Raw genomic sequence first — 27,837 nt, 5'->3', positions numbered from 1 at the left:
CCGGGGTTGGGCTCCAGCGTGTGAATCTGGGGGACCCAGACATTCAGTCTGTAGCAGGACACGCCCCACCTCGTACGAGTGACTCCAGAGCTGGTGCAGTCCATCTCCCCGCGCTCGAGCCGCTGCTGCAGGTGCAGGACAGGCCCGACGCTGGGGACACAGAGCAGACCGTCCGACAGAGGGGATGGCCAGGCCCACGGGGACAGAGCGGCTGCAGAGCCCTGAGCAGGCGGTCGGGGAGGAGGCCAGCAGGCAGGGTGTGGGGCCCGGGACCAGAGGGCGGTCAGCCTGGGCGAGTGGCCTCCCAGCCCAGCTGCTCTTTGCTCAGCTGTGCCTCTAGTTCCGCCCGCTGTCCCCTCCAGCACCGGGAGCCTGACCCCTGGCACCCTACCCCCGCTACCCTGGGTTTTAGTTCTGCAAAAACAATCATTCTTCCCTCAGAAGTTTTCCAGGGTGGTTGGTACATTCATTGCAAATGTTATTTTAGGGAAGATAACAAACACACCCCTCTCTCACTGATTTCTCCTGACACACACACACGCGCGCACACACGCGCACACACACGCCTGCTTTGATTGGCTTCGTCTTCTCGAGAACTGATCTGGGATGTCATCCAGTTTATGTAATACCCTCAGTGTTTAAAAAACTTGGAGTTAGTCAACTTCAAGACACTTAACGCCAGACCTGATTGCTTTGAACAATTTGAAGGCAGACCGGCATTCTGAGCTTTTGAACAAACACGCACACACACTCATTCATTGGTTCTCTCCCCCGCCCCCTCGGTGAGATAACAGTTTGCCTCAGAGGAGGACGAGGAGAAGAAAGCGCCCGTTTTTAAGATGCACAACTAGAGCTGTTGACGTGGTTTGCTCTCCAGCAGCTGGGATGGGTTCTGGCTCGCCGCTTATTAGGAAGTCTGCTGGCGTGTACATGTGCTTATTTGAGTTTAGACCGGAGAACTTTCGCTCACAAGCCTTCAGAATCCATAATACCTGTTTTAAGAGGGGCCTTGCGGGGCTCTCACGCGGCCTGTCCCTGAGATGCAGAGTCCTTCTCCGGAAGCGGCTTCCTGGCGGTGGCCTGGGCACTGACCACCACCTCCCCCCAAAGCTCACGGGGATGCCTCACCGGGGCCGGGCGGGTCACACCTCCGAGTCGTCCCTCGGAGAAGCACTGACCAAGAGGGTAAGGGCATCGGCCCTGGAGCCCGACTACCGGGCTCCCTAGCCTGGGTACCGGATGGGCCGCTTCCCTGCCGTCACTTAACCTCTGTGAGCCTCAGGTTCCCCTGTGAAAACTAGGGGATGGCGTGCGAGCTGTGCGGGGCACTGGCCTCACTGGGCGCCAGAGACTCTTCCTCAGTTCCCTGCGATGCTCATGGCCCTGCCCGCACCTGCAGCTCAGCACTGCTCGGGCGCTTCTGCGAGGGACAGGGTGACCTGTTAAAGGCGTGGGTGCAACGTGTGTCTTCACAGTTGTAGGCTGCATGTTAAGTGTACAACTGGATATATTCTCTCTCTCTCTCTCTCTCACACGCACACGCACACACCCATGGAACCATTACCACACTCAAGATAGTGGGCCTGCCCTTCGCCCCCAAACATTCCCTCTTGCTCGATTATAACCCTGTCTCCCCCTCCTCCCCTCCGCCACCCCCAGGCAGCTGGTACCAGTCTGCTTTCAACCACCGGGTGTCGGTGGGCACATCACGAAGCTGTGTGTCATGGGAGCTGTGCAGTGTGTACTCTGGCCTCTCTCTCTGAGCCTAGTTGTCTTGAGACAGCGCGTGCGTGTCGCAGCGGTTTGCCCTTTCTCTCTGCCGAGCCTTAGTCCCCTGTGCGCACACACCACTGTTCGCTCACGTACGCCCTTGCTGGTGGACGTCTGGTTTGCCCCAAGTTTTGGCTGTGGGAATGAAGCTCCTTTGTGTTACACACCGAGTCCTTGTGTCCTTTCTTTTCTCCCGGAGGAACACTGCAGCGGGGGATGGCTGGTAGTTGCGCGAGTAACTCTTTAAGAAGCTGTCTTCCAGAGTGGTTGTACTGTTTCATGTTCCCGCTGCCGGTGGACGAGAGGTGTGGTTTCTCCTCGCCAGCACTTGGTGTGGTTGGTCCTCCCCATTTTAATCCTTCTGGTAGAAGCGAGGTGGCGTCTCACTGTGGTTTAAGCTTTTGTGTCCCTATTGACTAACGATGTGGGGCACCTTTTCACGTGCTTGTCATTGTACATCTTCTTTGGTAAAATGTTCAAACTTTTGTCCATTTTTTATTTGATTACTTATTGGCTTGTTGTTGAGTTTGTAGAGTCCTTTATACAGTCTGGATACGAGTCCTTTATCAGATATTGGCAAATCTTTTCTCCCATTCTGTAGCTTGTCTTTTCATTCTCTTCATGAAGTCTTTTTTTTTTTTTTTCGGTACGCGGGCCTCTCACTGCTGTGGCTTCTCCCGTTGCGGAGCACCTCCTGATGCGCAGGCTCAGCGGCCATGGCTCATGGGCCCAGGCGCTCCGCGGCACGCGGGATCCTCCCGGACCGGGGCACGAACCCGTGTCCCCTGCATCGGCAGGCGGACTCTCAACCACTGCGCCACCAGGGAAGCCCTGAAGCTCTTTTATTAGTGCACGAATGTTTCAGATTGTTATGTTCTCTTGGTCAATTGACCTCTTTATCATTATTCTGTTGGTGTCTTCATGGTGAAAGTGCCTTTTTGTTGGTGGCGTATAATTAATTGGGTGCTGCTTTTTCATACGTTTTGATGGTCTCTCCACCTTTTAATTGGGGTGTTTAGGCCGTTTACATTTAATGTGATTATTGTACGGTTAGGTTTGATCTTGTCATCTTATTTTCTTTGCTGCTTGCCTTGTCTCTTCATTCCCATTTGCCTGTTTTTCTGGCTTCTTTTGAATTGCTTGGGTGTCTTGGGGGTTTTATTTGTTTTTTTGTGTGTGTGTGTGGTACGCGGGCCTCTCACTGCTGTGGCCTCTCCCGTTGCGGAGCACAGGCTCCGGACACGCAGGCCCAGCGGCCATGGCTCACGGGCCCAGCCGCTCCGCGGCGTGTGGGATCTTCCCGGACCGGGGCGCGAACCCGTGTCCCCTGCGTCGGCAGGCGGACTCTCAACCGCTGTGCCACCAGGGAAGCCCCACTTGGGTGTTTTTTATGATACCATTTTATTTCCTTTTTTGGCTTTTTGGTTGTAACGCTTTGTTTTTTTTATTTTAGGGGTTGCTCTGAGGTTTTTAATACACATCTTTCACTTATCACCGTCTCCCTTCAGGTGATACTATACCTTTTCACATATAGAACATAACCTCACAGCTGTGTGTGTCTGTTTATGCAGCCTTCGTGCTGTTGCTGTCATAAATTTTACTTAATGTTTATGTCTGGAAACCCCAATATGTTTTTTATTAGTTTTGTTTAAACGGTCAGCCTCTCTTAAAAAGAGTAACTTAACTATCTCTAAAGGGTGCAAATAATGTGAGAAGCCACACTTCTGCCCACGTAGCTAAGATGTCCCTTGCTCTCACGCATTTGTGTGGCTTCTCCTTCCCTTCTGCCTGAGGGTTTCCATTGAGATTTCCTGTAGGGCAGGCCTGCTGGTGATAAATTCTTTGGTTTTGTATGTCTGAGAACATCTTGATTTCGCTTTTGTTTTCTGAAAGCTATTTTCAGTGGGAATAGAATTCTAGCTTGACATTTTTTCATTTCTTCTAGTATTTTAAGGACTTCTCTCCTCTTTCTCACGTGCAGTGTCTCTGCTGAGGAAGCTGCTTTGTTCCTCTGTGGGTACCATTCCCGTTCTGCGGCTGCTTGTGGGATTTCTTTGTCACTGGTTTGGAGCAGCCAGATTGTTTGTGCACTGGGGCTGTTTTCTTCGTGTTTCTTGTGCCCACGTTTGTGTAGCTTCTTGGGTCTGTGTCTTTATACTTCGGTCACATTTGGAACCTTCTTGCAGTACTTTTCTGTCCCACCCCCACCACCACCGCCGCCACCGCAGGGACTCTGGTTGCACGTGAATTCACCTTGGTGAGGCTGCCCCGCCGCTCAGCAATGCCCCTGCCAGGTTTAAAGATCGATTTTCCTCTCTGTCTGCTACTGTGGATCGTTTGCGTCGCTCTGTCTCCAAGTGCAGTCAACTTTTGTCCTGCACGGTCTAGTCCATCACTAATATCATCCAGGACTTTTCATCTCAGACATTGTAGCTGCCACCTCTAGGAATTCGACTTGGTCTTGTTTGTATCTTCCATATCTGTCCTTAACTGCTGGACAGTGGACTATTATTCCTTTGCTCCAATAGTTTTTAATAACTGTTTCAGTGTCCTTGGGTGCTGATTTAACGTCTGTGCGGTTACCCCGCACAGGTAACGTCTGTGCGGTCGGTCCGCACAGGTGACGTCTGTGTGGTCGGTCCGCACAGGTGACGTCTGTGCGGTCGGTCCGCGCAGGTGACGTCTGTGCGGTCGGTCCGCGCAGGTGACGTCTGTGCGGTCGGTCCGCGCAGGTGACGTCTGTGCGGTCGGTCCGCGCAGGTGACGTCTGTGCGGTCGGTCCGCGCAGGTGACGTCTGTGCGGTCGGTCCGCACAGGTAACGTCTGCACAGGTGACGTCTGTGCGGTCGGTCCGCACAGGTAACGTCTGCACAGGTGACGTCTGTGCGGTCGGTCCGCACAGGTAACGTCTGCACAGGTGACGTCTGTGCGGTCGGTCTGCACAGGTGACGTCTGTGCGGTCGGTCTGCACAGGTAACGTCTGCACAGGTGACGTCTGTGCGGTCGGTCCGCACAGGTGACGTCTGTGCGGTCGGTCTGCACAGGTGACGTCTGTGCGGTCGGTCTGCACAGGTAATGTCTGCACAGGTGACGTCTGTGCGGTCGGTCTGCACAGGTAATGTCTGCACAGGTAACGTCTGTGCGGTCGGTCCGCACAGGTAATGTCTGCACAGGTGACGTCTGTGCGGTCGGTCCGCACAGGTAACGTCTGCACAGGTGACGTCTGTGCGGTCGGTCCGCACAGGTAACGTCTGCACAGGTGACGTCTGTGCGGTCGGTCTGCACAGGTGACGTCTGTGCGGTCGGTCCGCACAGGTAACGTCTGCACAGGTGACGTCTGTGCGGTCGGTCCGCACAGGTAACGTCTGCACAGGTGACGTCTGTGCGGTCGGTCTGCACAGGTGACGTCTGTGCGGTCGGTCCGCACAGGTAACGTCTGCACAGGTGACGTCTGTGCGGTCGGTCCGCACAGGTAACGTCTGCACAGGTGACGTCTGTGCGGTCGGTCCGCACAGGTAACGTCTGCACAGGTGACGTCTGTGCGGTCGGTCTGCACAGGTGACGTCTGTGCGGTCGGTCTGCACAGGTGACGTCTGTGCGGTCAGTCTGCACAGGTAACGTCTGTGCGGTCGGTCCGCACAGGTAGGTTATTCTCTTCATTGTGGGTCAATTTCCCTGCTTAAGGCTCAGTAATCTTTGATTGGATGGCAGGCATTGTGAGTTTTAGGTTGCTGGGTTCTGAACGTTCTTGTGCTTGTATAAATCTTGCTGAGCGTTTTTCAGGGATGCACTTAGGTTTCTCGGGAAGAGTTTGGTCCTCTCAGATCTCACCATTGTGATTTGCTGGGCCAGCCTGGAGCAGGTACCAGTCTGGAGGCAGTTATCTCCCATTCCCGAGCCAAGACCTTCCTGAATTATCCATGAAGCGTGAGTTTTCCATTCTGGCTGGTGGAAAAGGCTCTGTTCCTTACCCTGTGTCAGTGCTGGGCACTGCTTCCTTGGCATTTTTAAATTTTAAATCATATGAACATGGTTGCTATAAAAAAATAAATTTAAAAAGGAAGACAAAACTCGGCGCCCACTTACGATGAGCTGCAGCCTACCTGCATGGCTGCTTCGGCCACTGGCCTTGCTTGGCCTCTGGGCCTTCGGGGTAAGAAGAGCCTCCTTCTGCACCTCGTCCGGGTGGTCCCACAGCCTCCAGCCACCAGCTGTGTCCACAGTGCACATAGGAGAGCTTCCCTGTCTTTTCGTCGTGCTTGGAGACTCTCTCTACGGGTCGTTCTCTTGACTCTCGCGACCTCTCCGGTGCGCGGTCACACCTGTGGGGGTGGACTGGTGGGCACAGGACACGTGCAGGCCCACCGTGCCACCCGTTAGTTCTCCTCCCTGCTCCCTTCCGGTCGTGGTCAGCGAGGGCCCCACCTCTGCCCACGGCAGAAGCTTCTGCACCGGAAGAGACGCCATGGCTGCGCTGCCCCGTCCTGGGCTTGTGTTTTACAGTTTTTCCTTAACGTCAGCTCTTCATGTCACATTTCTACAAATGTGTACTTGGCAACGAGCCTTTTAACCGTCTTGTAACCTTTCCCCTTTTCCTCCCCAGAGGGCAGGCTACAGTGGGGTTCCTGTCATGAGTCTGCTCTTCTTGCAGGTTGAAGGTTGAGGAGCTGGAGGGGGAGCGGAGCCGTCTGGAGGAAGAGAAGAAGGTGCTGGAGACACAGCTGGAGCGGCTCACCCTGCAGGTGAGCTCGTCCGGGGCTTGCCCTGCCCTCCTGTTTTCTCCTGGGTTTGGCCCGAGGTTCCTGCACCCCAGCCATCCCACTTTCTAGCTGACCAGACTAGACTAAACTGGGAGCCTGTCCCCCACCCAGGCCCCTGGCTGACCGAGAACACCCATCCCGAGCCACCAGAAGGGACAGCCTGCCCCGGGTGGCGCTGCCCCCAGCCGCCCACCCCGTCCGCTTTCTTGGTCTCCGTCTCGTTTTTCCCGACCACTGGCCGCAGCGAGCCCACAGCCTGACCTGTGGGTCGCCCGTGGCGGGTGTGACGGGCATGCCCCCTGGGAGGAGACGCCGGCAGAGGTGCTGGGCAGTTTGGGGTTTGTATCCAAGCCGGTCCGCGTCTGCCTGCAGCTGTGAAGTGGGATTCGCTACTTGCACTGTTTTGCCTTTGCTTTGTTTTTCGTTTATCCTCCTGTCTACGTTGTTCACGGCAGGAAGCCTGCAGGTTACTGATCACCCAGAGTGTGGACAGGCCAGTGATTGTGCTCTTGGCATCTATTAAAGGCAAATCAAATCTCCTTTTTGTTCCCGATTCCTGGAGATGGGAAAAGTGACAACCCTGATAAAACGAGGCGCTGTGAGCCGCAGCTGGGCCGTACTCCGCTCCAGGACCTGTCACCTTGTCCCATTTTAATTGGGCCGCAGTCCTGCTGGGAGAGCTGGGCTGCTGGCGGATGAACCCCCGGCCGCCCGTCAGTGGTGCCGTGTCAGGCAGGATGGGGCGTGTCTTTCTGGGTCCTTAGTTGAGCTCAGCCTGAGGTCACGGCTGATGGCTTCCCAGGCCTCTGACTGGGGCTCAGTGAGTGCTGCCGAAATCCATGTTTCCTTTTTCCTGCTTCAGGGCTTCAAGGCCTGTCATGAGGAGCCTCAGTGGCCCTTGGTGATGGTGTCGAGGGTCAGACCAGATGAGAGGTGCAGTGAGCACCGTCAGTGGATGTGGGGTGATGGGGCCGGTGTTGGGGGCTCCCAGCTCGAGCCTTCCTATGTGGGAGGTTCGGGCGGGTGGTGCCCGGCCCAGTCCGCACTCCGCAGGTGGGGTCAGCGACATCGGCCGTGTCCAGCCTCCTGGGCCCCGCATGGACCTCACGCAGGGTGGGGGCCTGGCTGTGCGTCCTGGAGCCGCTCACGGCCAAGGCGGCAGGTGGCATCCGTGTCAGCTTGGGGAGGGCACGGGTCAGTATCTGCGCCCTGGTGTGGCATGGCTCTCGGCACACAGGTTTCTGTCCGTGGAAGTGTATGTGTGAGGGGGGTACCCGGCCGGCAGTGGCCACACACAGCGCCAAGTGTGCCTATGAGCGGCTGCCCCCGCGTGGCCAGGAGGGTGTGGTGAGTGGGTCCTGGCTTCCAGGATCCTGGGGGAGCAGACGTTCGCACGGTGATGTGCGCGCGGCCGCTGCCTCCCTCACCCCCGGCCGTGGGTATTCTGGAGCCACGTCCGGGGGTGTGAGGCCCCGTCCCCGCCGTGGGCGCTCGGGTGGCCCCCGCACCAGTGCAGTCCCGCCGCACTGGTTCTCTCCACCTGCTTCGGGCCCGGGGCCTGGTGCCGCCCCTCCAACTCTGCGGGTCACCCGGATCTTGAGACAGCAGCAAGCAGAGGCTCCTGGTGCCTCTGTCCCACGTCACAGCCCCTTTCTCCGTGTGGCCAGTTCCAGCTTGAGTTCCAGCAGGCTCTCGGGAGCAGCCCCGCCCCGGCACAGGGCTCGCTTCAGAAAGGTCCTTGTGATGGCGGGGGCCGAGTCCTGTCTCCTGACTCACCATCTCAGTCACAGGCGCCACAGGCCTCTGCCCCGTGGGCCCTGGGTTTTCTCCTTAGGCCTCCTGTATCTGTGCCCACCCACACTCCTGGGGGACGTCCTGCCGCCCCCTTTTCACTGACGAGGGAGCTTCGCTCAGAGAAGCTCACTTCAGTCACGGGCACCGAGCCCCAAGGAGCAGAGCTGGCCTTTGAACCCAGGGCCGTTGTCTCCTGAGCCGCACCCCCACCCCCCGTCGCCCCCAGCCTTCACACACTCCTGACCCCTCACCCCACCTTCCTGCCCTGCTCCTTGGGCTGCACCTCTGGTGGCCTGGCCGCCATTCCCAGGTGAGCAGCCTCAGCTCCGGGACCACTGGTCTCCTCCCCCCCTCGGCCCCCCCCCCCACCGCCCTGCCTGCTGCCCCTGGCCTGGGTCCGTCGTGCGATGCTCTGGGGCGAGGAGAGGTGTACGCCCCCAAGGCTGAGCGGACGGGTCACCCCCGCCGCAGCGACAGTTGCTGTGTGACCGTGACGCCAGAGAGGCAGAGTTTGCCCCACTGCCGTCCAGCCCGGGTGGAGCGTCCGTGGGCAGGCCCTGCCCAGGAGGCAGGGAAACGGGCAGATTCGGCCCTGGAAGGAGGATGCCCACCTGCACCCTGACCCCTCAGGGCAGACAGAGGGAAACCACTGGGCGTTCTGGTCCTGGTGGAGTGGACCAGGAAGACCTCATGTTTGGCTCGGGGAGCCCCCGCCAGGTGGCGCTGAAATGGGCCTGAAGGGGACCTGGGCTCGTGGAAACCGCGGAGACGTAGGTGGTGCCCTGGGGGCACCGGCATCCGAGTCTGTAGACCTCGCCTGGAATCCTGCCCCTCAGCTGGGTGGTCTCGGGCATGTCGTGCTTTGCCACCCGGGTCCCCAGCACATCCTTTATAAAATCGGGGATGATGCGCCCACGTGGGGGTTACCAGGAGGTCACAGGCCACGTCTGATCACACCATCGTGAGGCCAAGACCTCGTCCCCTTCACCTCGGTCCCCGGGCCGTGGAGGCAGCAGGAGAGGGCAGCACACCCCTCCAGGTGGCCTGGCTGCCCCCAGGCTCCACTTCACCTGTGCGACCGCAGAACCGCGGCTTCATGGCCTGGGCAGAGTGGGAGGACACGGGCCGAGGGGCCCAATTAGCGTGTAGCTCCCCCGGATGTGTGTTTATCCGCGGTGCTGCCGGTGTAATCCTCATGCAGGTCTCCTCTCCTCTCTCCCCCTGGAGGAGTCTTCAAGTTGGGCTGCTTCAAGGAAGATTGATTAAAATCCACTGCAGTTTGACTTAATTGGGAACATATGCTTGGAGAGGGAGCTCGACTAGTTAGAACTTTTTGTAATTAGTTCACAGCTGGTTGGTGAGGCAACCGCGCCGGTTACCGCTCAGAGCTGAGTGTACGCCTGCCGGCCTGTGCCCACTCAGTGCCTGGTGGGGCCGGGAGGGGAGGTTCCTGGGCCCTCCTCCGGTGGTGCGTGTCCTGTCTGGGTCTTTCTGGGGGTCCTTGGCTACTCCCACCTCATCTATCCTAAGGTAGCCAGCCGTCAGGGAGACGAGGCCCCCGTGTAGAGATGGGGAAACTGAGGCCACAGCTAGCCGTTTAGTAGAGGCAGAGTGCCCTCTGGTAAAGACTGAACTGGGGCAAACCAGCTGGGACTCTGGGCCCGAAGCAGACTCAGGGAACACACTCCCTGTGCCCCCCGGGCCTTTCCCAGTGGTCCTGGTGGGCATAGGGCACTGCCCGGGCGTGCCCACCCCTCCCGCCCTCGGTCGTTCCTCTTCTTAGCGGTTGGGCACTGGGCCTGGTGTTGGCTCTGTCCCTCCCCAGCCGTGGCCCTGGTCTCAGTCTGCTCGCCTGGACGTGGAGCTGACCCCACCCCCCTGCGGGCTGTCATGGGGAACGCGGTGATGTGCCCGGCACAGAAGCACCGCCGCTGCCGCTGTCACCGCTCTTACCTTGGTGATGCCAGACGGTTGTCCATGTTTAGCTTCTCGTGGGCCACATTTGGGGCTGTCAAGGCAATGAGCCGCCTGGCGCTCCCGGGGTGCAGTCCTGAGGGCTAGACGCGTGGCAGCTCTGGGCCTGGCAGACGCTCGTGCCCTCGGCAGTGCCCCCTCTGATGAGGAGCGAGCTTCGCGTGGAGGGGGGTGAGGTTGGTCCCCCTGGCTCGCCCTGGGTCCCGGGTGGTGGAGCCGGCATGCAAACTCAGCCCTAACGGTTCCCCCATCGTGTTACGAACAAACCGTCAAACGTACGGCAAAGTTGGAAGAGTTTTACAGTAAACACCCATGTGTCCCCCCAGGTCCTGTTGCAGACTCTCCCGTGGCTGCTGTGTGACGTAGCACCTCTCTCCCCTTCCACCCATCAGTACTTTCTCTTTTCTTCATGCATTTTAAAGAAAATTGCGAACATCTGTACCTCTAAATGCTTCGGCATGCACGTAATTAAGCAGAATTCATCTCTGGGCTTTGCGCCCCCGTCCCGCTGTCCCTCGGAGGCCGTGGGAGGAGCCCCTGCGCTGGAGCCTCCCCTCCCAGTTCCCGCCCTGCCTGCTTCCGTCCCGCGGGTGGGGCTGCCCCACCACCAGCCTGTGGCTCTGCTCAGGAAAGGGACCAGACTGCAGCCCAGTGACATTTCAGATGAGTGTCTCTTTTTGGAAATGGAGTGGGGTAGAAAATAGCCGGGTTCCCTGTGATCAGGAAGCTCGCGGTGCCCATGGAGCCTGCCCTGCTCCCGTCCCTGCGTCACCAGGCAGGAGCGCTGTCTAATCACAGATTCTCCCAGCCTCCGCGTCCTTCCCTTTTCCGGAATATGGGGGGCGGCAGGGAGTGGCCTTCACGGCTCTTCACACCTCGTTGCCCTCGCCCCCGGGCCCCCGGCCCACTCGCCGCACCGCAGACCCCCTGAGCCCCGCTGGCTCCCCCACCTGCAGGTTCGCCCTGCCCAGCCCGCACCCGGGGGCAAACTAGTCAGTCCTTGGACCTCAGTTCCCTCCCCACCCCACCTGTCCTCACCTGCCCTCACCTGCCAGGGAGCCCTGCGCCCAGAGCAGGCCCAGCCTCTGCTTCTCGGGAGCCCTCTCGCCCTTGGGTCCTCTTGCTGCTAACCAGGGCCTTGAGCATGTCCTGCCCCCGACTGGACAGGCTGTTTCCTGATGGCCTGCTGCCCATGCTTCTGGAACATTCTCTGGGCGTTGCTTCTTGGAGGGGACAGAACACTGCGGGCCATGGTGCTGGCAATGCCCGGCGAGGGCTGAGTCCCAGAGATTGTTCCTGGTGCGGTAGGTTGTGTCCCTTGCAGCGAGGAAGGCTCGCTCCCTGGGACCGATGTCGCTCTGAGCACCTGCTTCCTCGGCGCCGGCTGAGCGACCAGAGGGCAGGGGTGTGGGCTGGACGGCGCCGGCGGCGGCCACAGCGCGGGCAGCACTGATGTTGCCACACACACCGCTCCCTCCCGCTGGCTGTAACTTGGCCACGGCTCCTTGCTGACTGCACACGTGGGGCACCACTGACCCTGACCCTGCCTACGTTCTCACCTAACAGCCATGGGCCCTGAGGCTGGGGTGCCATTCCCACTGAGCAGATGAAGCCCGGGTCACAGGAGCCGCTGGTCTGCCACACGGCGGGAGGTGACACGGTCACGTCCCCCAGCTCCAAAGACCCCGGCCCCTGCCCCAAGTTGCGCTCCAGCTCCCCAGCGGAGGTCCAGGCCTCCCTGCCCAGCAGCCCCCGTTCTGCCCTGAAAGCCTGGCTGGTCTGTGTGAAGACCACAGGGCCGGCAGCCTCCACCCCTTGCAACCCCACCCGCCATGGTGGCGGGACCAGAGCTTCGTAGAGTCAAGACCGGGCTGCCCTCCAGCCGGCTTCCCTCCCCAGGCTCCACGACCTGCCCTGTCTGCCCCTGGGCCCTGCCCGTCTGCGGGACCCAGCTGTGGCGTCACCCCTCCTCTGGGCTGTGAGCTGAGCTCAGTGACCTCGCGTGGCTCCCAGCCAGTGTTCTTGGAGCACAGGGACACCAGGGCACATGTGGGCCACTGCAGGGCAGAGCACCCAGGAGGTAGCCTCCAGAGGACACACGTCCAGATGTGAATTCCTGTTTCACAGACACTGGGCCCTGGGCGGACGCTTCACCTCACTGCCGAGTCCCAGCTCCTTCGCGGGGAGCCCAAGGATGGAATGCCTGCCCAGGGTGGCGAGGGTCAGGCCAGTCGCGCACATAAGGCGTCTTGTCTGGCTCCTCTCACACGCTAACTCCTTCGCACTGGTGGGTTTATTTCCCCTAATACGTATTTGTACTGCCCGCCCCCCTTTGAAGTCAAGAGTCTGTTTTCAAACTGTTTCTGCAGCCGGCTTTTGTGTCTTTGAGCATTTGGGAGACTTTTCCCACTGATATGCAGCGCCCTGTTCGTTTTTAACATGGCGTGTGGCACATCACCGTGCGCGTTTGCCACGACGTATTAAACCCTGACAGTTAACGGGAACGTGCTCGTGAGCAAGGCTGCGGTGAGTGCCCTACACGTGGTGTCTCCAGTGTGTGCGAGTCTGTGTGTAGGAGAAGCTCCCAGAAGGGAGAGCAGGATCAGTGGGTACCTGCATTTATTTCGGCAGCACTGCCAGACAGTCGTACGAGGGCCAATGGGAACCGTGTGGGATGTGTCGTAGCACTACCTGTGAGGGTGCTGGTTTCCCTACAACCGTCAGACTTCTAGATTTTTCTGGTCTGGTAGCTGAAATGGGGCAGTTCAGTGTAGTTTTAACCGTCAGTCTCCTTATCATAGATGAGTGAGGATTTTAAAATCTGTTTATATGTGTTAATGTCCTGGTCCATTTTTCAAATGGATTGTTGGTTCTTGTTGGTTTTTTGGAGCTCTTTGTATATGAAGGAGTTGAGTTCATTTTAAGTTGTGAATATGTTTTCCGAATTTACCATTTGTCTTTTGACTTTGTGCTGTTTTTTTACCAAGCAGAAGTTTTTGGCTCTTAAATTTATTTTATACAGATGCATTTTATTGCCTTTTTCTTTTTAGCTTCTGGGTTTTTGTTCATGTCTTTACCTGTCTCGTGTCAGGGTATGAAAGAATTCTCTCACGGTTTCTTCTGATTTTCTGGTGGTTTCATTTTTTACACTTAAATCTGATAGATTTGGAATTTTGTTTTGATTCTTTACAAGGTGGGAAGCGTGATACCTGCCTGTTTTTTGGAAGAGGCTCTTCCTGGGACGCCTGGACCACTTATCGAAAGCCTGTCTTTTCTGGCTGGTGTGAGGTCTGCCCCCTCGTGCGCTAGGTGCCCGCGTGTCAGGTCCCAGCCAGGTCTCAGTGATCTCCCGCCCCTGTGGCTCTTCTTTATCAGGGTTTTTCTGGCAGTTCTTGCTTATTTTTGTATGAACTTTGGAATCAACATATCCAGCTCCCCCACCAACCAGCCTAGAGCTTGCTGGCTTTCGTGAGAAGTGGAGGTGAAGGTCGGGCTCGGCCGCCTCCTGGACACACCCTCCCACGAGGACGTCCCTGTGTCTTTCTATTTTTTGGGGTCCATGTCCCCCACGGGAACAGCTCACAGATGTGTTCACCCTGCACGTGTCCTGTCGAACCTACTTCTCAGTGTCTTGTCTCCTTTGTTTCACCATCCGTGGGTCTTTCCTTGAGTGGCACGCACGCAGATGGGGGGCCGCCTCTGAGGGTCGTGACCTCCTTACAGTGCCACGTACGCCCTGCGTCCGGCTGCGCTGGGCCTGGGGTCCAGGGGTCCCAGGGCCTCGCTGCCCCGGCCCGCCTTCCTCAATGTTGTATGTAAAACAAGACACGTAATGGAGGAAAAAGCCCAGCCCTCCAGCCCCCCGAGGCGGTGCCAGGCTGCTTCTGTCCATTGGCGCCAAGGCCTGAGAAAGCCAGCACACTGGTGTGTGTCCGTGTGGAGAAATTTCCACAGGCGCTGATGGCTGTTGATTTTTTATGCAACGAATGACGTGTCCTGAATATTAAGCCCCTTCTCGTCCCGTGGGCCTCGGGGATGCCAACTTCCCGACTCCTTGCTGGGTGCCACGGGGCCCGGGGGTGTCATCGGGCCTCAGAACCCAGACTGCAGGCCCGACCCCAAATTTGCAGACAGGTCCCACTGAGCCGCTGAATTGGGCTCTTTTCACCCTGAGACCTCCGCCGTCTGGTCCGGCCCTGCTCCACCACTGGCCGTACTCAACACACAAAAGGCTCGCGGCACAGCCAGCGGGGCCACCGCCGGCCTCGGGCCGCTGTCGCGTGCGGTCACTTCAGCCTCGGCGCTCTCGGACTTGGCCGTGATACCGCTCTTCGCCCCCGTGTGGTCCTTGCAAAGTGTCTAGATGGGAAAGATACGGACCCAGCTCTTTAAAAACCCGGAAATTAGGCCTGCTGAGAAAGGACGTGTAACGGTCGTCTTCAGGCAAGTCGAGTGTTCTTACCGCTGATCGTGGGGCATCACAGCTGCAGTGAGGAGGGTGGCAGGGGCTGGGGCACACCCGCTTCTGCCCGAGGGTCCCCTAGCCGACGTGAGCCTCGCCCTCCCTGGGCAGTGCCCTCGCACAGAGGCAGGGAGGTCCTTGCAGACGGAGGACAGCGCAGCCCCCAGAGCTCCACTCAGCCGTGTACAGCTGGGCAGCCCAGCATTGGGACAGCCCTGCCCGGAAACACCCTCGGTCTGTGCCAGACCGAGGCCCAGAGCCCCGCAGGGCAGTGCCAGGAGCAGACTGTCCTCCTGACTCTGGGCCCGGCGCTTCTCCTGCTACACCCAGCTGTTCTCACAGGTTCCGTTCCATTCAAGGAGTTTCCGTGCACAGGACTGGGATGGGAGACAGAGAACCTGCTCGAGCTCTGGGTTCTGTCTCTTCGGGATTGTCCCCAAAGGTACAGGACACGGGCCCTGCCCCACACGCCAGGTGTCGGCCCGTGGAGCGTTCGGCTTGCATGTGCCCCTTTAACAGCCCGTTACCCACTTCTGGAGAGCCAGCACCCCAGATTTGCGTCCCAAACTGCTCCTGTCCCCTCGACACCGGATGGGGATCTGAAGTCCGCCATTGGGTCCCCTCTAGCCCACGTCCTCCTGCCGTGAGGGAGCTCACTCTCCTGTTCCTGCTGGCTTTGCCCCAATACCTCAGAGGGGCTGTGTCACCGGTCCCTGTGTAGACGCGCTAGGTATCAGCCTGGGGGTGGGCCATCACCTGGCCCCTCTCCTGGGGTTCATCTGCACTCCCTGTGTCAGCTCCCTGACCGTCTTCCGTGATCACATCTATTCGGACAAGAGCCCACTGTTCCACAAAGAATTCCTGGCAGGTGATACCATGATGTCTGCAAGAAACAGATCCCAGACGTTCTGACCGTCAGGCCTGAGCTTCCTGGCAGCCCTAACAGGAAGGGAAGTCTGGCCAATTACCCAGTCCCTCTTGTAGCAGGAGGTTTTGTGGAGGGGGTTTGTGGACAGACGCTAGACCCTGAAGGCACTGTGTCAGACGGGACCGCACTGTGTGCCTCCACAGGTACCGTAACTGAGTCATGCAAGCGGCTTTGTTCACCACGTGATCCAGCAATTCTGCTTCTGGGCGTGTGCCCCGAGGATGTTTGCACACCCGTGTCCCAGCAGCCAAAAAGTGTCCATCGATGGGTGAGTGGAGAAACAAAACGTGGTCCATCCTCACAATGGAATATCACTCAGCCCTAAAAAGGAAGGAAACTGACACCTGCTACCGCGTGGATGGACCTGGAAGACATGGTGCTCAGTGAAATAAGCCGGACACAGAAGAACAGATACTGTGTGACTCCACTTCTGTGAGGTCCGCCCTGGAGGAGCCAGGGCCACAGGGATGGAAAGTAGGGGGTGGGGCCAGGGCTGGGGGGGGAGGGGCAGTTAGTGTGTAATGGGGACAGAGCCTCAGTTTGGGAAGGTGGGAAGTTCTGGGGACGGACGGTGGTGGCGGCTCCACAACAGTGTGAAAGTACTTAATGCTGAGCAATACGTTTAAAAATGATTGAGATGGCAAGTTTTATTTTACCACAATTCAAAAAAAACATTTTTTTTAAGGCTTTGTTTAACATCCTCTGATATAACTCAGAGGCCTGGCAGGAGAAACACAGAGCCTGCGTCCATGGCAAGGGCGCAGGCGCCGGGGCTGCTCGGCCCTCTGTCTGCCCTCACCGGCCAGGTGCTCGCCCTTCACCAGCTGGTCTTGCAGCTGCCGGCCCGACCCACGAGGCCCCCCGCTGCCAGCTCCTACGGCTCAGGGTGGATTTAGGGTGCCCGCTGTCGTTTGCCGTCTGTAGTGGGGAGATCGTGACGGAGCTTCTGGTCACCCGCGCATCTGAGCAGGGACACGGGTCACTCGGTCGGTAGGCTCAGAGGACGTTGCTCTGGAATGGCGGGGGTGGGGCAGGGCCAGAGCAGTGGGCTCCAGACTGGCCAGACGTACGACGAAGGCGTATTCCTCCTCCTTCCCCTCTTCCTCCCAAGAGGTGTGGCCCCGGGTGCCCGGGCGGCAGTGGCTGCTGTCGGGGCCTTGCTCACAGCCCTGATGTGACAGCAGCTTAGGGAGAGGCTCAGCCTGTGGCCAGGAGCGGTGGGGGGCCCTGTTGGCCGGGGAGCAGCTTGGCCAGCTGAACCAGGCCCCCTCCCCGGCCACACGGTCAATGGCTGCACCTCCCCACTCAGCCACATCTGCTGCCCCCCCCAGCCCAGAGTCTTGCCAAAGCCACCACCGGAGCACCCCACCTTGCTGGGCCTGCAGGGTGGCCCCATGGCGGCAGCAGGGGGCGGGCAATGGGGCGGGAGGCCCTGGGAGGGATGGGGCCCCCAAAGCTGGTCTCCGGCCTGAATGGCCGCTGTCGCGCCTTCCTGGCGATGAGCGGCGTCTTCATTCCTTCTCTGCGGGCTATTTACAAGCCTCTCTCACAGTCAATCCCCTGCTGAAGGACTCGGGGTGGGACTCGGCAGGCGATGACTGTCCTGTAATTGGGCTCTGCTCACAGTTCCCTGTCTGCTGGTTAGAGCCCGAGGTCGGGAGCGTTCGCAGACGAGTGTGGGCAGCCCGCTGGCACAGGAGGAGCGGGCACGCGTGGCCTCACCTGGCCTGGGACAGGGTGGCAGATGGGCCACCGGACCCTCCGGGGGGCCCTGCTCTCTCTTCTCGCTTTTCCCGCCGTGCCCCCCACCTGCGCGGTGAGACTGGCGGAGCCCTCAGCTCTTGACAGACGTCCCGGGAACTCGCCGAGTCCCGCGCCCTGGAGTCGATGGGCAGGGGTCTGGCTCAGGTTGGCAGGACAGAGGGTCCCCGGGTCCCTGTGTCTGCCCGGCAGGTGGGACCTTGTTGCATCCATGCAGAAGTGGCCTGGCCCCCTCCCAGGTAGGGGGCACCGACCAGCCGCTGGACAGCGCCATCTTCTGTCCACCTGTCCCTCTGCCCCCGCCTGGGGGAGGCAAACGAGGGGGCTCCTTGGGACGTGCGCTGCAGCCTCGGGCAGGGTGTCGTCCCCGCTCCTCCCTCCTGAGGGGATCAGGTTTGCACTGGTGGTTTCCCGTGGCCATCTTCTGATGTCTCCAGAAGGCCCGGGTCCTCGGACACGTGGCGTTCTGGGCTGCCTCTGGAGGGTGTGAGAGGTACCCATCAGGATACAGCCCAGATTTTACTCCATGGTCATCGTGGGTGACAGTCACACACCCAGCAAAGTTGCATGCAGTTTACAGCTGTCTTCACATCCACTGACCGTTTGATCTTCCCAAACCTGGGAAGGTGAGCAGTAGTGTCCCCACGTCATAGATGAGCAAATAGAGTCTCAGAGAGAGGGAACTAGCACAGGAGTATCCGTGTTCTGGGCAACGGAACGCCAGCCCCAAGGACCACACGCTGGGCCACCTCCTGGGGACATCTTCCTGGCGCCTCGAGGGGAGACGGGGGGGAGCCAGGCTAGGCTCTGGGGTCAGGGCCGAGGAAGGTCTGGGCCTCCGTGGCCCGCCCCGCCCCACCATCCCGGGATGGTGGCATTTTCCCTTTTTCCAGGTTCCGTGGGGTCTGGCCCAAGCCACCTGGCTCATGCGGGAGCACAGGTGGATGTGCAGCCCCACTTGGGGACGTGACGTCGCACGGCTCCACTCACCTCTCGGTATTTCTCTGTCACTGCGGTGGCACTGGCTGCCGGATGTCAGCTGCCCTCCGGTGCAGTCTGGGAGCATTGAGGTTTACCCCAGAGTGACCCCAGCCTCAGCTCAGCTAGACCCGTCCCACCCCTCCTGGTGGTTGGGAGCACCGTGGGCAGCCTGCTCCAGCTGCCGAAGGCCCCGGTGCTCTCCCTGCCTATCCCCCCGCCCCCATCTTTGGAAATATCACACTCCAGCAGAGCTCCCGGCCAGGACCTAAGAGTCCAGGACGGGCCCCGAGATTCCTCACTGGGGTGGATTCCCTCCAGGCGTTCCGCCGAGGGGGCTGCTGGCCGCAGGGGGACAAGCAGTGGGCCTGGCTGGGTGAGACCCTCCCCGGGCCCCGCTGTTCCTGGGCGGGGGACATGCAGCGGCCACAGGACACAGCCTGCCAAGCTCACTTGTGTGTCCAGGGCCCACGTTGGCGCCTCACGGCTGATGGTAGATAAACTCGCCCTGCCGTGCTGGGGAGACGGTCGCCCGGAGGGTAGTGTGAGAAGGGTCTTCCGCGTGTGCTGGCCTGGCAGGCATGGCTCCCCATAGCGCCACCCTTCCTGGAGCTGCCTGGACAGCCCCAGCGCACACTGCCTGTCGGGGGACTGGCAAGGCCCGGCAGGGCCCCCTCCCCAAGCCCAGCCCCGTCGGCGGCCGGTCCGTCGGGACTGGGCAGCATGAGTACAGTCAGGGACGTGCCCATGCAGCCCTTCCTAGACCCTGACAGCCCATGCGTGTTTGTTCGTGAGGGGCCTCGGCCACAGGAGTGCCAGGTGCCCAGCTCCTGAATGAGGCCTCTGTGGTGGGAGACGAGCGGACACGAAGGGCGCGGGGGGTGCAGGGCGTCGGCCCACGTGGTCACAGGCCCACGGCAGGAGGCTCGCGGAGAGCCTGTGGTGAGGGGGCAGTCCCCAGGGCAAGCCCCCATCACCCCTCCCTTGTGGCCCGCCTGCCTCCAGCCCTGGGCCCCTCCCCCTTCACCCCTCCCGTGACTGGTCCAGGGCAGCCGCATGGGCCTCGGTTTCTCGGTCTTGGTGCTGGGGGTCTTGGGGGGGATCTGGCCTGCACTGTCACGTGGAGCCCCCACCGATCCCCAGGCTCTCCACCCGCGGTGAGCACGCCATCGGGCTGGGCCGGCCCTGTGCCCCTGGCTTCAGAGCCGCGGAGCGTCCCTGTGAGCCACTGAGCACCGAGCGCCCCCGGCCCATGGGGCACGTAGGACGCGAGGCCGGCGCCTGAGGGACCTGCCCAAGGTCGCGGAGCCCTGGGCCTCGCGGAGGTGGGTGTGTGGGCTGGGGTGAGGCGGGGCTGGCGAGGGCTGTGCCCGCCCCCCCCCCCGATCCGTGAGGTCCGGTCGGCCCTGCCACTCCGACCCAGCGGGACACTCGAAGCTCCCCCGCTTTTCTCCCTGAGCTGTCTTCCTTCAGCCAGGAGAGATGTTGATTTAGTTTTGAGGCCGGGTGATTTATAAATACGCGTGAGGTTCGGTGGCGGTCTAACTGGGCTTTTTAACTCTCCGTGGGCCTCTGTCTCCTGCTAGCAGCGTCTCTTACTATTTGTGGCAGGTCCGCCCTCCTGGCAGCCCTTCCCTGGCCCGGGGCAGCCACAGTCCATCCACAGGGCACACAGGCTCCCGGGGGGTCTGTCCTCCATCCAGGTCTCCCAGGTGCTAGGCTTGGAAGGTCCTTACAGATCAAGTTCACTGCCCTCACGCTTCAGCAGATGGAAACTGAGGCCCAGGAAGATAGGAGGCCCGGGCCGCCAGCAGGTTAGGGGCAGGACTTGAACACAGACAGGAGCGAGGCAGATGCCAGGGGACTCAGCCGTGGCCGGAACTCAGGGGGACAGGGCTGTTTGTCTGAGCTTGCACGGAATCTGAGCCCGAGAAGGAGCCCCACTCGTCCGTGAGCGGAGGGCGGCGGGCTGGCTGCAGCCCCAGGGAGAAGCATTGCTGCACGCCCTGCCGTGCCCTGGGCGTGCGGGTCGCGAGGCCCAGCCCCTCATGCAGGCTCCCCGAGGACCCGGCTCGGCTGGAGTGGGCGCAGGGGGAGCTGGACCGCGGGGGTCGTTCCTCCGCAGTCACGGACGGGGACGTCTCTCCGCCCCCTCGACCAGTGGGATGTTTTTGTTTAGCCAGTGATTGCACCCACACGTCAAAGGAAGGTTCAAAACTTTTTCTTTTGAGATTCTCGTCAGTGTCTCAACAGTTTCCTCAGCTGCAAATCAAACAAGGCAACAAATTTTTAGCAGAAGATTAGAGCCATTTTCCCCTTTCTTCCTCAAAACTGTCACGCAGCAGCAGAGTTCAGCAAATTTGTTCGTGCTCTACCGTCTGCCTCAGCGGCGCCAGCCCCCCGACACACCCTTCACGGTGCCACGAAGCCCCCGTGCCCACGGCCTTGCGTGCCCGGGATGACGGCCGGCACCCCTTCCCCGGACCCAGGGAGCGGGAAGCCCTGGCCAGCCGGCCCTGCGACTCCCCCGTTCTGGTCACCGGCTGGGCCTCTGGTTTCTCGACCACAGGACACTCTGCAGTCGTAAGTGTCACCCACTCCTTCTGCAAACGTTTACTTGACACGCAGCGCCTGCCGCCCTAACCTTTGCGGGAGACAGGTGATGGGAGAGAGTTTACAGTGTCACGAGCGGGTAGGTGCTGTGGACAAACGGAGCGGGGAGGGGGCGTGCTGGGGGCTCTGCATTACTGCTGCCACGTCACTGCCACCTCCTCTCAGCGGGTCCTCACGGGGCACTGGGGTCCCCTCACTAGTCTGGGGGGCAGGACAAAGCCCTGTCCTCACGGAGCCCCTGCCTCCCTGGCTGAAGGCACCATGCCTCCCTCCTCTCCAAGGAAGGAAGGAGGGAGGGAGGAGGAGAGGGAAGAGTGGCTGGGGAGGGCCTCCTTGCTCTGGGAGGGGTGGCGCAGAGAGCAGAACCCCCGGTGGGCTGAACCTCGACCCCCTCTCACGCAGCCTGACCACATAGTCCTGTTGGCTCCTGACCCCTGGCAGCCTCATGGGGCCTGTGTGAGGGAGGATGGGGTCTGGGTAGCCTCCTTGTACCCCGAGGTGCCCGTGTCCAGTCCAGCCGGGCCATGGGGACTGGTCCACCCTGGCACCGGGGAAGAGCATCTGGCCCCGGGTCTGTACTGCTTCTCCATTCCAGGCCCATCAGACTCCCGGGGGAACCAGCCGGCCTCAGGCCCCCTCGTCTGACAAAAGGGCTCTTCAGCCTTGGCTTCCTGAACACCGAGTGGAAGGTTCCAGGTGGCAGGGTCTGTGGCAAACCCCAGCCCCTCAGGGCTGTCGCATCCCACCCAGGAGGTGCCTCTGGAAGGCCGTGCTGGAAGTCCAGGCTGGCCGCAGGCGACACAGGCCTGAGTCGGCTGGGCTGGCCGGGCTCCGGCCAGGCCATTTTAGGGAGGGCAGCTGGTCAGAGCCAGGTGCCAAGACCTGCCCTGCGGATGGTGGTCTTGATAGTGAGTAGGGTCTTCGTGTGGAGTTCCAGGCCACAGCGGGGCCGCGCAGGAGCCCTTGAGCTGGAGGGGGTGTGAGAGCCGAAGCCAGGAAGCCGGGATCGACCAGGTCGTTCCGCCCAGGCCTGCTGCCGCAGGAGCCGCGGGGGCGTGGAGACGCGCGGCGGGCAGTGCCTGTGCCGCAGCAGTGGGGCCGGCACCCCCTGCAGGCCCGAGGCCGGCCCGGCCCAGCACGCGCGCCCTGCGGAGCCAAGCGCCTCTCGCCCGCTGGAGGCTGGGGCGGCGTGTGGAGGGAAGCCTGGAGCCGCACCAGGCTCTCGGTAGCAGATGGAGCGTCCACACACGTCCTCCTGTTTGTTTTCCCTATTTTCTTTCATTTCTCTTTTTTAAAAACGGCTTTATTGAGATACAATTTACATATCACAGAACTCACCCTTTTGAAGTGTACAGTTAAGTGGTTTCTCATGCTTTCACAGATAACGAGCAACCATCACCGCACAATCGCAGAACATTTTTATCATCTCGAAAAGAAACCCTGTTCCCTTTAGCTGTCACCCCACTCTCCCGCATCCCCGCTCCAGCCTTAAGCAGCCACCAGTCTGCTTTCGGTTTCTATCGATTTCCTCGTTTGGGGCGTTTCACGTGAATGGAGTCATATATGTGGTCTTTTGTGACTGGCCTCTTTCCCTGAGCGCAGTGTTTTCAAGGATCATTCGTGTTGTAGCAGGTGTCAGTGCTTCATTCCTTTTTATGGCTGAATAGTACTCCATTGTGCCGATGGACCACGCTGAGTCAGTGCACTTGTCAGCTCTTGGACACCTGAGCGGTTATCGTGACTGGTGCTGCTTTGAACATGTGTGTGCAGGTTTCTGTGTGGACGTGTTTTTATTCTCGGGGGTGTACCCGGGCGTAGAATCGCTGGTCACGTGGTAGCTCTGTCTTTAATTGTCTGCGGAGCTGTTTCCCGCGAGGACCTCCCCGTCTTCCATTCCCAGCAGCGATAGGAAGACAGTTTCTCCCTGCCTCGCCGAGACTGGCTTTGTCATTGTAGCCACCTCGGTGGGCGCAGTGACGTCTCGTTGTGACTTTTTTTTCCGTCCGCTGCTTACTAATGACATGACGCTGAGTGTCCTTCTATGTGCTTATTGGCCATTTGTACGTCTTCCTTGGAGAAAGATTTATGCGGTGCTTTGCCCGTTTTCAAGTAAGTTTGTTTTGGTTTTGTTGTTTTCTTTTGTTGTCGCTGAGTTGTAAGAGTTCATCATATGTTCTGGATACAAGTCTCTTACCAGATGAGTGACTTGCAGGTATTTTCTTACACTCTGTGGGTTGTCTTTTCACGTCCTTGATGATGTATGCTTTGAGGAAGTCTTTCATTTTGAGGAAGTCCAGTTTGTCTACTTTTTCTTTTGTTCCTTGTTTCTAGTGTCACGTTGAAGAATCCAAGACCAAATCCAGTGTCGTGAAGCATTACGCCTGTATTTTCTTCCACGTGCTGTATAGTGCTGGCTCTTACGTTTAGGGTGTTTTATCCATTTTGAGGTCGTTTTCGTGTCTGGTGTGAGGTTAGGATCCAGGTTGGTGCTCTTGCATGCGGGTGTCCAGTTAGTTGTCCAGCACCTTTTCCTGGTGGGTGGCCTTGGCACCCGTGTCGAGCATTGGCCAACTGTAGAGGCAGGGGCACTTCCTGGACACTCGACCTGACCCTGTGCCGGCTCTGCTGTCTTGGCCGCCATCGCCTGGTCGTAAGTTTGAGGGTCAGAGTGTGAGTCCCAGGGGCCGTGGACACTCTCACTCCCTGGGCAGGATGGCGTTAGCAGACCCCGTGCAGCTGTCCTGTCTCTGTTGCGTCCTGGGCTTGAGGCTGGGTCACAAAGGCCTGGGCCCGGGGGCTGCCACCCCCTTGGTGGGACCCTGGGGCCCCCGGGTCGGGGGTTGGGGCTCCGTCTCGCTCCTCGGGAGACTCCTTCAGTTACCTGCTGCCTTGTTACAAACACCCCACAGCTTAGTGGCTTAAAGCAGCTGGCATCCTGTTTCTCGCGAGTGTCTGTCTGGTGGCTCTGCCGGTCTCTCCCGGGCTCTCGCACTGCTTCCAGCAGGTGGACCTGCTGGGCTGCCCCCGCCGCCTCCCGAGCTGGAGGCCCCATGCCTCCCTCCCTGCGGCCTGCATCCCAGGGAGGCTCCACGGCATCTTCGCCTGCAGGCTCGGGCCTCGCGCCCCACTTGGCCTGCAGACAGGGCGAGCAGGGCCTTCGCCGGGGAATTCTGGGGGCGGTGGGCATGATGCGGCCCTCTGCCCTTCACGCTCACGGTGTCCCAGCGCAGGCAGAGGGAGCGTCTTCGTCCCGTCCCGGGGGTGGGGCTGTGGGTCTAGTAACTCTGAGGCAGGAGCAGAGGCCCCGGCCTTCCGGCGCCAGACGCTCACTTCGGCACCTGCAGGTTTCGCAGGCTTGTCGCTTCCCCCAGTTCATCAGAGCTGCGAGCATTTGCCCCGTCTGGTCTGGTCTGGTTTGGTTTGGTTAAGCCCTGCTGGTTCTCCCTGTGATCCTTAAATCCTGTCACCCACTGCAGTGTTTTCTTTCCTTCATTCCCGTCAAGGGGAAGCCGGTGGTCAGACACCGCGCTCTGGGATGGGAGCGGTAGCTCCCCTTCCTGCCCGCGGGGTGTCAGGCATTTCCACAGCAGCGTCCTGCCCCCGACCCTGATGTCCAGGTGCCGTCTTCCCCGATTCTCCCCACATCTGCTGGGCAGGATGACACCTCGGCCAAGGGTCACTGGTGACCTTGGGGTCAGGCTCTGTGCCCAGCTCCCTGCCCGGGCCCTCCCGGGGCGTCAGCAGGTGAGTCCTGAGGAGGCAGGGAGGTGGGCGTGAAGCCAGTGGTCAGCATGGCCAGACTGGGAGAGCCTGTGGCCTGGGGGGAAGGAGGGACCCTTGAATATCTGAGGTAAAGGAGAGGGGTGCAGACCGGTGGATTCAGCTGCCAGCCCGCTTTTGCTTTGCACGATTAAAGGGTTGGAGACAAATGAGGAAGAGCAGCTTTAGGGACACTGGAGGGGGCTGTGTAGGGCGGGGCTGTGTGTCCACAGCGCCCAGAGCTCCTTCCTTCCTTCCCCCCTCCCCCCTCCCTCCTTCCCCCCTCCCTCCTTCCTTCCCCCTCCCTCCTTCCTTCCCCCCTCCCTCCTTCCTTCCCCCCTTCCTTCCCCCCTCCCTCCTTCCTTCCCCCCTCCCTCCTTCCTTCCCCCCTCCCTCCTTCCTTCCCCCCTCCCTCCTTCTTCCCCATCAGCTGACCTGCCAGGACAGAGATGGTGTGACTAGCACCGCCTGACGCATGTGCTCTCCGGCCCTTTGCAGAACACATCTGCCCTCGTCCTCTCCCTGTACCCCCTGACCCCAGACCCATGGGGAACATGAGTTCCCGCTGCACCCGGCCCACCTCCCGTCTGCCACGGGGCCCTCTGCCAGGGTGCGCAGGGCAGATGGATTCCATACGCCTGGCTGTGTCTCCCAGCGTGTTAGAATCGGATGAAATAACGATCCCTTCCAACCCTGACAGTCTGTGATTCACTCGGAGTTCCAGGATGTCTCTTTATCCTTCGAGGTTTTTACAAGGTTCTCAGAAGCCTGGGAGGCGCCGGCTGCCAGCCCTCTGCCTTCCACCAGGCTCTCTCCCCCTCTCCCGCCCTCTCTCTGCCTGCGGCAGGGAGGGGGTGTCTCCATGCTCCCCTCCCTCCCTTTTGGGGTCACTTTCGGGGGCTCTGAGCTGGCGGCTGGCCAAGGGCTGGCCGGTGGTGGCCACGCAACTTAGCTCCCGCGCTGGGACTGTTCCGCTGAGTGAATGTCCACCCCTGGCCTCCCTCCCGGGGGATTCGACGATCTGAGTGAAGGGTGCCATTTCTGCTGTTCCCCTGGAAGAGGGAGCTGTGGGCAGGAGTCACAGCTGGGAGGTTGGGTTGTCCAGGAAGGAATCTCGGTGTCCGGGCAGGAGGGAGATGCCCACTCAGCTGGCCCAGCATCCCTTGTGAGAGGCGGGCGGGCCCGGCCCTGGGCCAGCAGCCCGCTGCCCCTCAGCCCAGGACACTCCCGTGTCTCTGTCTCAGCACCGGGTGGGAGGGATGCCCAGGCCCCTCTCAGCCCTTGCCCTGGGAGGCCCAGGGAGTGACGGCCAAAGAGGCTTGGCCTCTACCTTGACCTCCGAAGCCTCCGACCTGCGCTCCCCCTCCTGGCAGACGCCCGGGGCTGAGCCGTGGGGACAGCAGCTGGGCGGAGCAGAGGTGCTGCCTCCTGAGTTCGCTGACCGCCTGGGCCCTTCTCATCTGTTGGGGTGACTCTTGGTGGCAAAACCCGATGCCAGTGAGCTTTGCGGGGCGGGGGGATTCACTGATGCTCGCGCCTGGCAAGCTGAGGCAGAGCTGACCTGTGCCTAGAAGCACCATGAACTCACTTGGTGCACATTCTGGAAGCTTCGTATTGAGTAACACGGTGTACGTACGGGAAAGCACACACGTCAGGAGTGAGTGTCTCTCACTGACTGCACTCGGTCACCAGCGTCCAGACCAGCACAGACCCGAGTCCCCTCCCAGCTCTGCCTTTGGCCCCGACCTCGTCCTGTGGTGTCAGCGGCCACCCCGTGTCTGTCCGCCAGGTCCGGCTGGTCTGTTCCGCTCTGTGTGAGAGGGTTGCCCACGTCATCCTGCGTGCAGACCTTCGCTCTCACTGACACACGGTCCTCCGTGGGGGACACCCCCACTCCCTGTGTGATTTGGGTGCGTTGGGTCACGGTTCTGAGTTCCTGGTCTGGGACGTGCACTCGCTCATCCCAGGGTCCTGCCAAGGGTTTCCTCCAAGTGGGTGCACCCTGCACCCTCGGAGAGCATGGGGTCTGCAGGCCCTGGACCCTCATCTGTTCGGTGTCGACTGGGCATCTCACTGAGGTTTTCACTGTTTCTTTGGTGAATAATTTGAGCAACTTTTCACGTGTTACTGGCTCTTTGATACCTTCTTTTGTGAAGTGTCCGTTCACATTTTTTTGCCCATTTTAAAAACTGAATTGTCTGACTTTTTCTTGTTTATTTGTATGGGCTCTTTGTATGTTCTGGATGTGAGTCCTTTGTCAGATTTATGTGTTTCGTGTATCTCCCACTCTGTTGGTTCCCTTTTTACTCTTTTGATAAATGGAAGTTCTTAATTTTTTTAAGTCCAGTTTATTTTTTCTTTCACTTGTTTAGCCCATTTTGAACCTTGTTTAAGAACCTTCGTCTACTCCCGGGTCACAAAGACGTCCCTACATTCTCTCCTAAAACCTTTGCATGTAGATTTGCTGTCACTCAGGAGTGATGTTTGTGTGGTGTGAGGTCAAGGTCAAGGTCATGTGGGCATCCAGTTGACCCTGCAGCACGTACTGGGGAGACCGTCCTTTCCCCATTGGCCCTTAGCACCTGCCTCGGTCACTGCAGGTTTGTAACGTGCGGTGATGCCTCTCCCACAAGGTCGCCACAGCCGCCCTGGGCCCTGGGTTTTGCGTGTGGATTTCAGGCCACTCAGCACCCACTTAATCAAACGCCCCCCCGATGTCCGGCCCCCTTCACGCTCTGCGGGGCTGACCTGCTCCCCTGTGGCTGGAGGGCTCCTACCAGCCGGGAGGGGGAGAGGTGGGATGTGTCCGCAGACAGCTGAGGGTCTCGTCAACTTGGAAGGGAGCATAACCCTGACTCCTTAGGTGTGGGTGTGTCCAAAGGGATCAGGGTCACCTTGGTAGCGGGGAGCCTCCACACGGTGTGATGAGAAGGTACTTAACCTCTGGGGTCTTCCTCCCCTAATCCTTGACCCCAGGTAACGGTGAGGAAGGTGTCGGCCACATCCCGACAGCAGGGCATCTTCAGGACGCCCGAGCG

The 27,837-nt window shown here is 59.9% G+C and overlaps 1 protein-coding gene across 1 annotated transcript in view; it reads left to right on the top strand.

Annotated features, from left to right (window-relative positions):
- The window catches only part of MAD1L1 (mitotic arrest deficient 1 like 1), a 311,511-nt gene that overhangs the window by 220,543 nt on the left and 63,131 nt on the right, over positions 1-27,837 (top strand). Inside the window, exon 14 of the mRNA XM_065892363.1 lies at positions 6,422-6,512. Within this exon, the coding sequence (XP_065748435.1) occupies positions 6,422-6,512 (91 nt within the window). The remainder of the gene's footprint in view (positions 1-6,421; positions 6,513-27,837) is intronic.

Source organism: Phocoena phocoena, chromosome 15, assembly GCF_963924675.1.
Source record: "Phocoena phocoena chromosome 15, mPhoPho1.1, whole genome shotgun sequence".
Lineage (NCBI taxonomy): Eukaryota > Metazoa > Chordata > Mammalia > Artiodactyla > Phocoenidae > Phocoena > Phocoena phocoena.
Note: the sequence above shows the minus strand (reverse complement) of the source record. Positions and strands in the feature narration are given on the sequence as shown.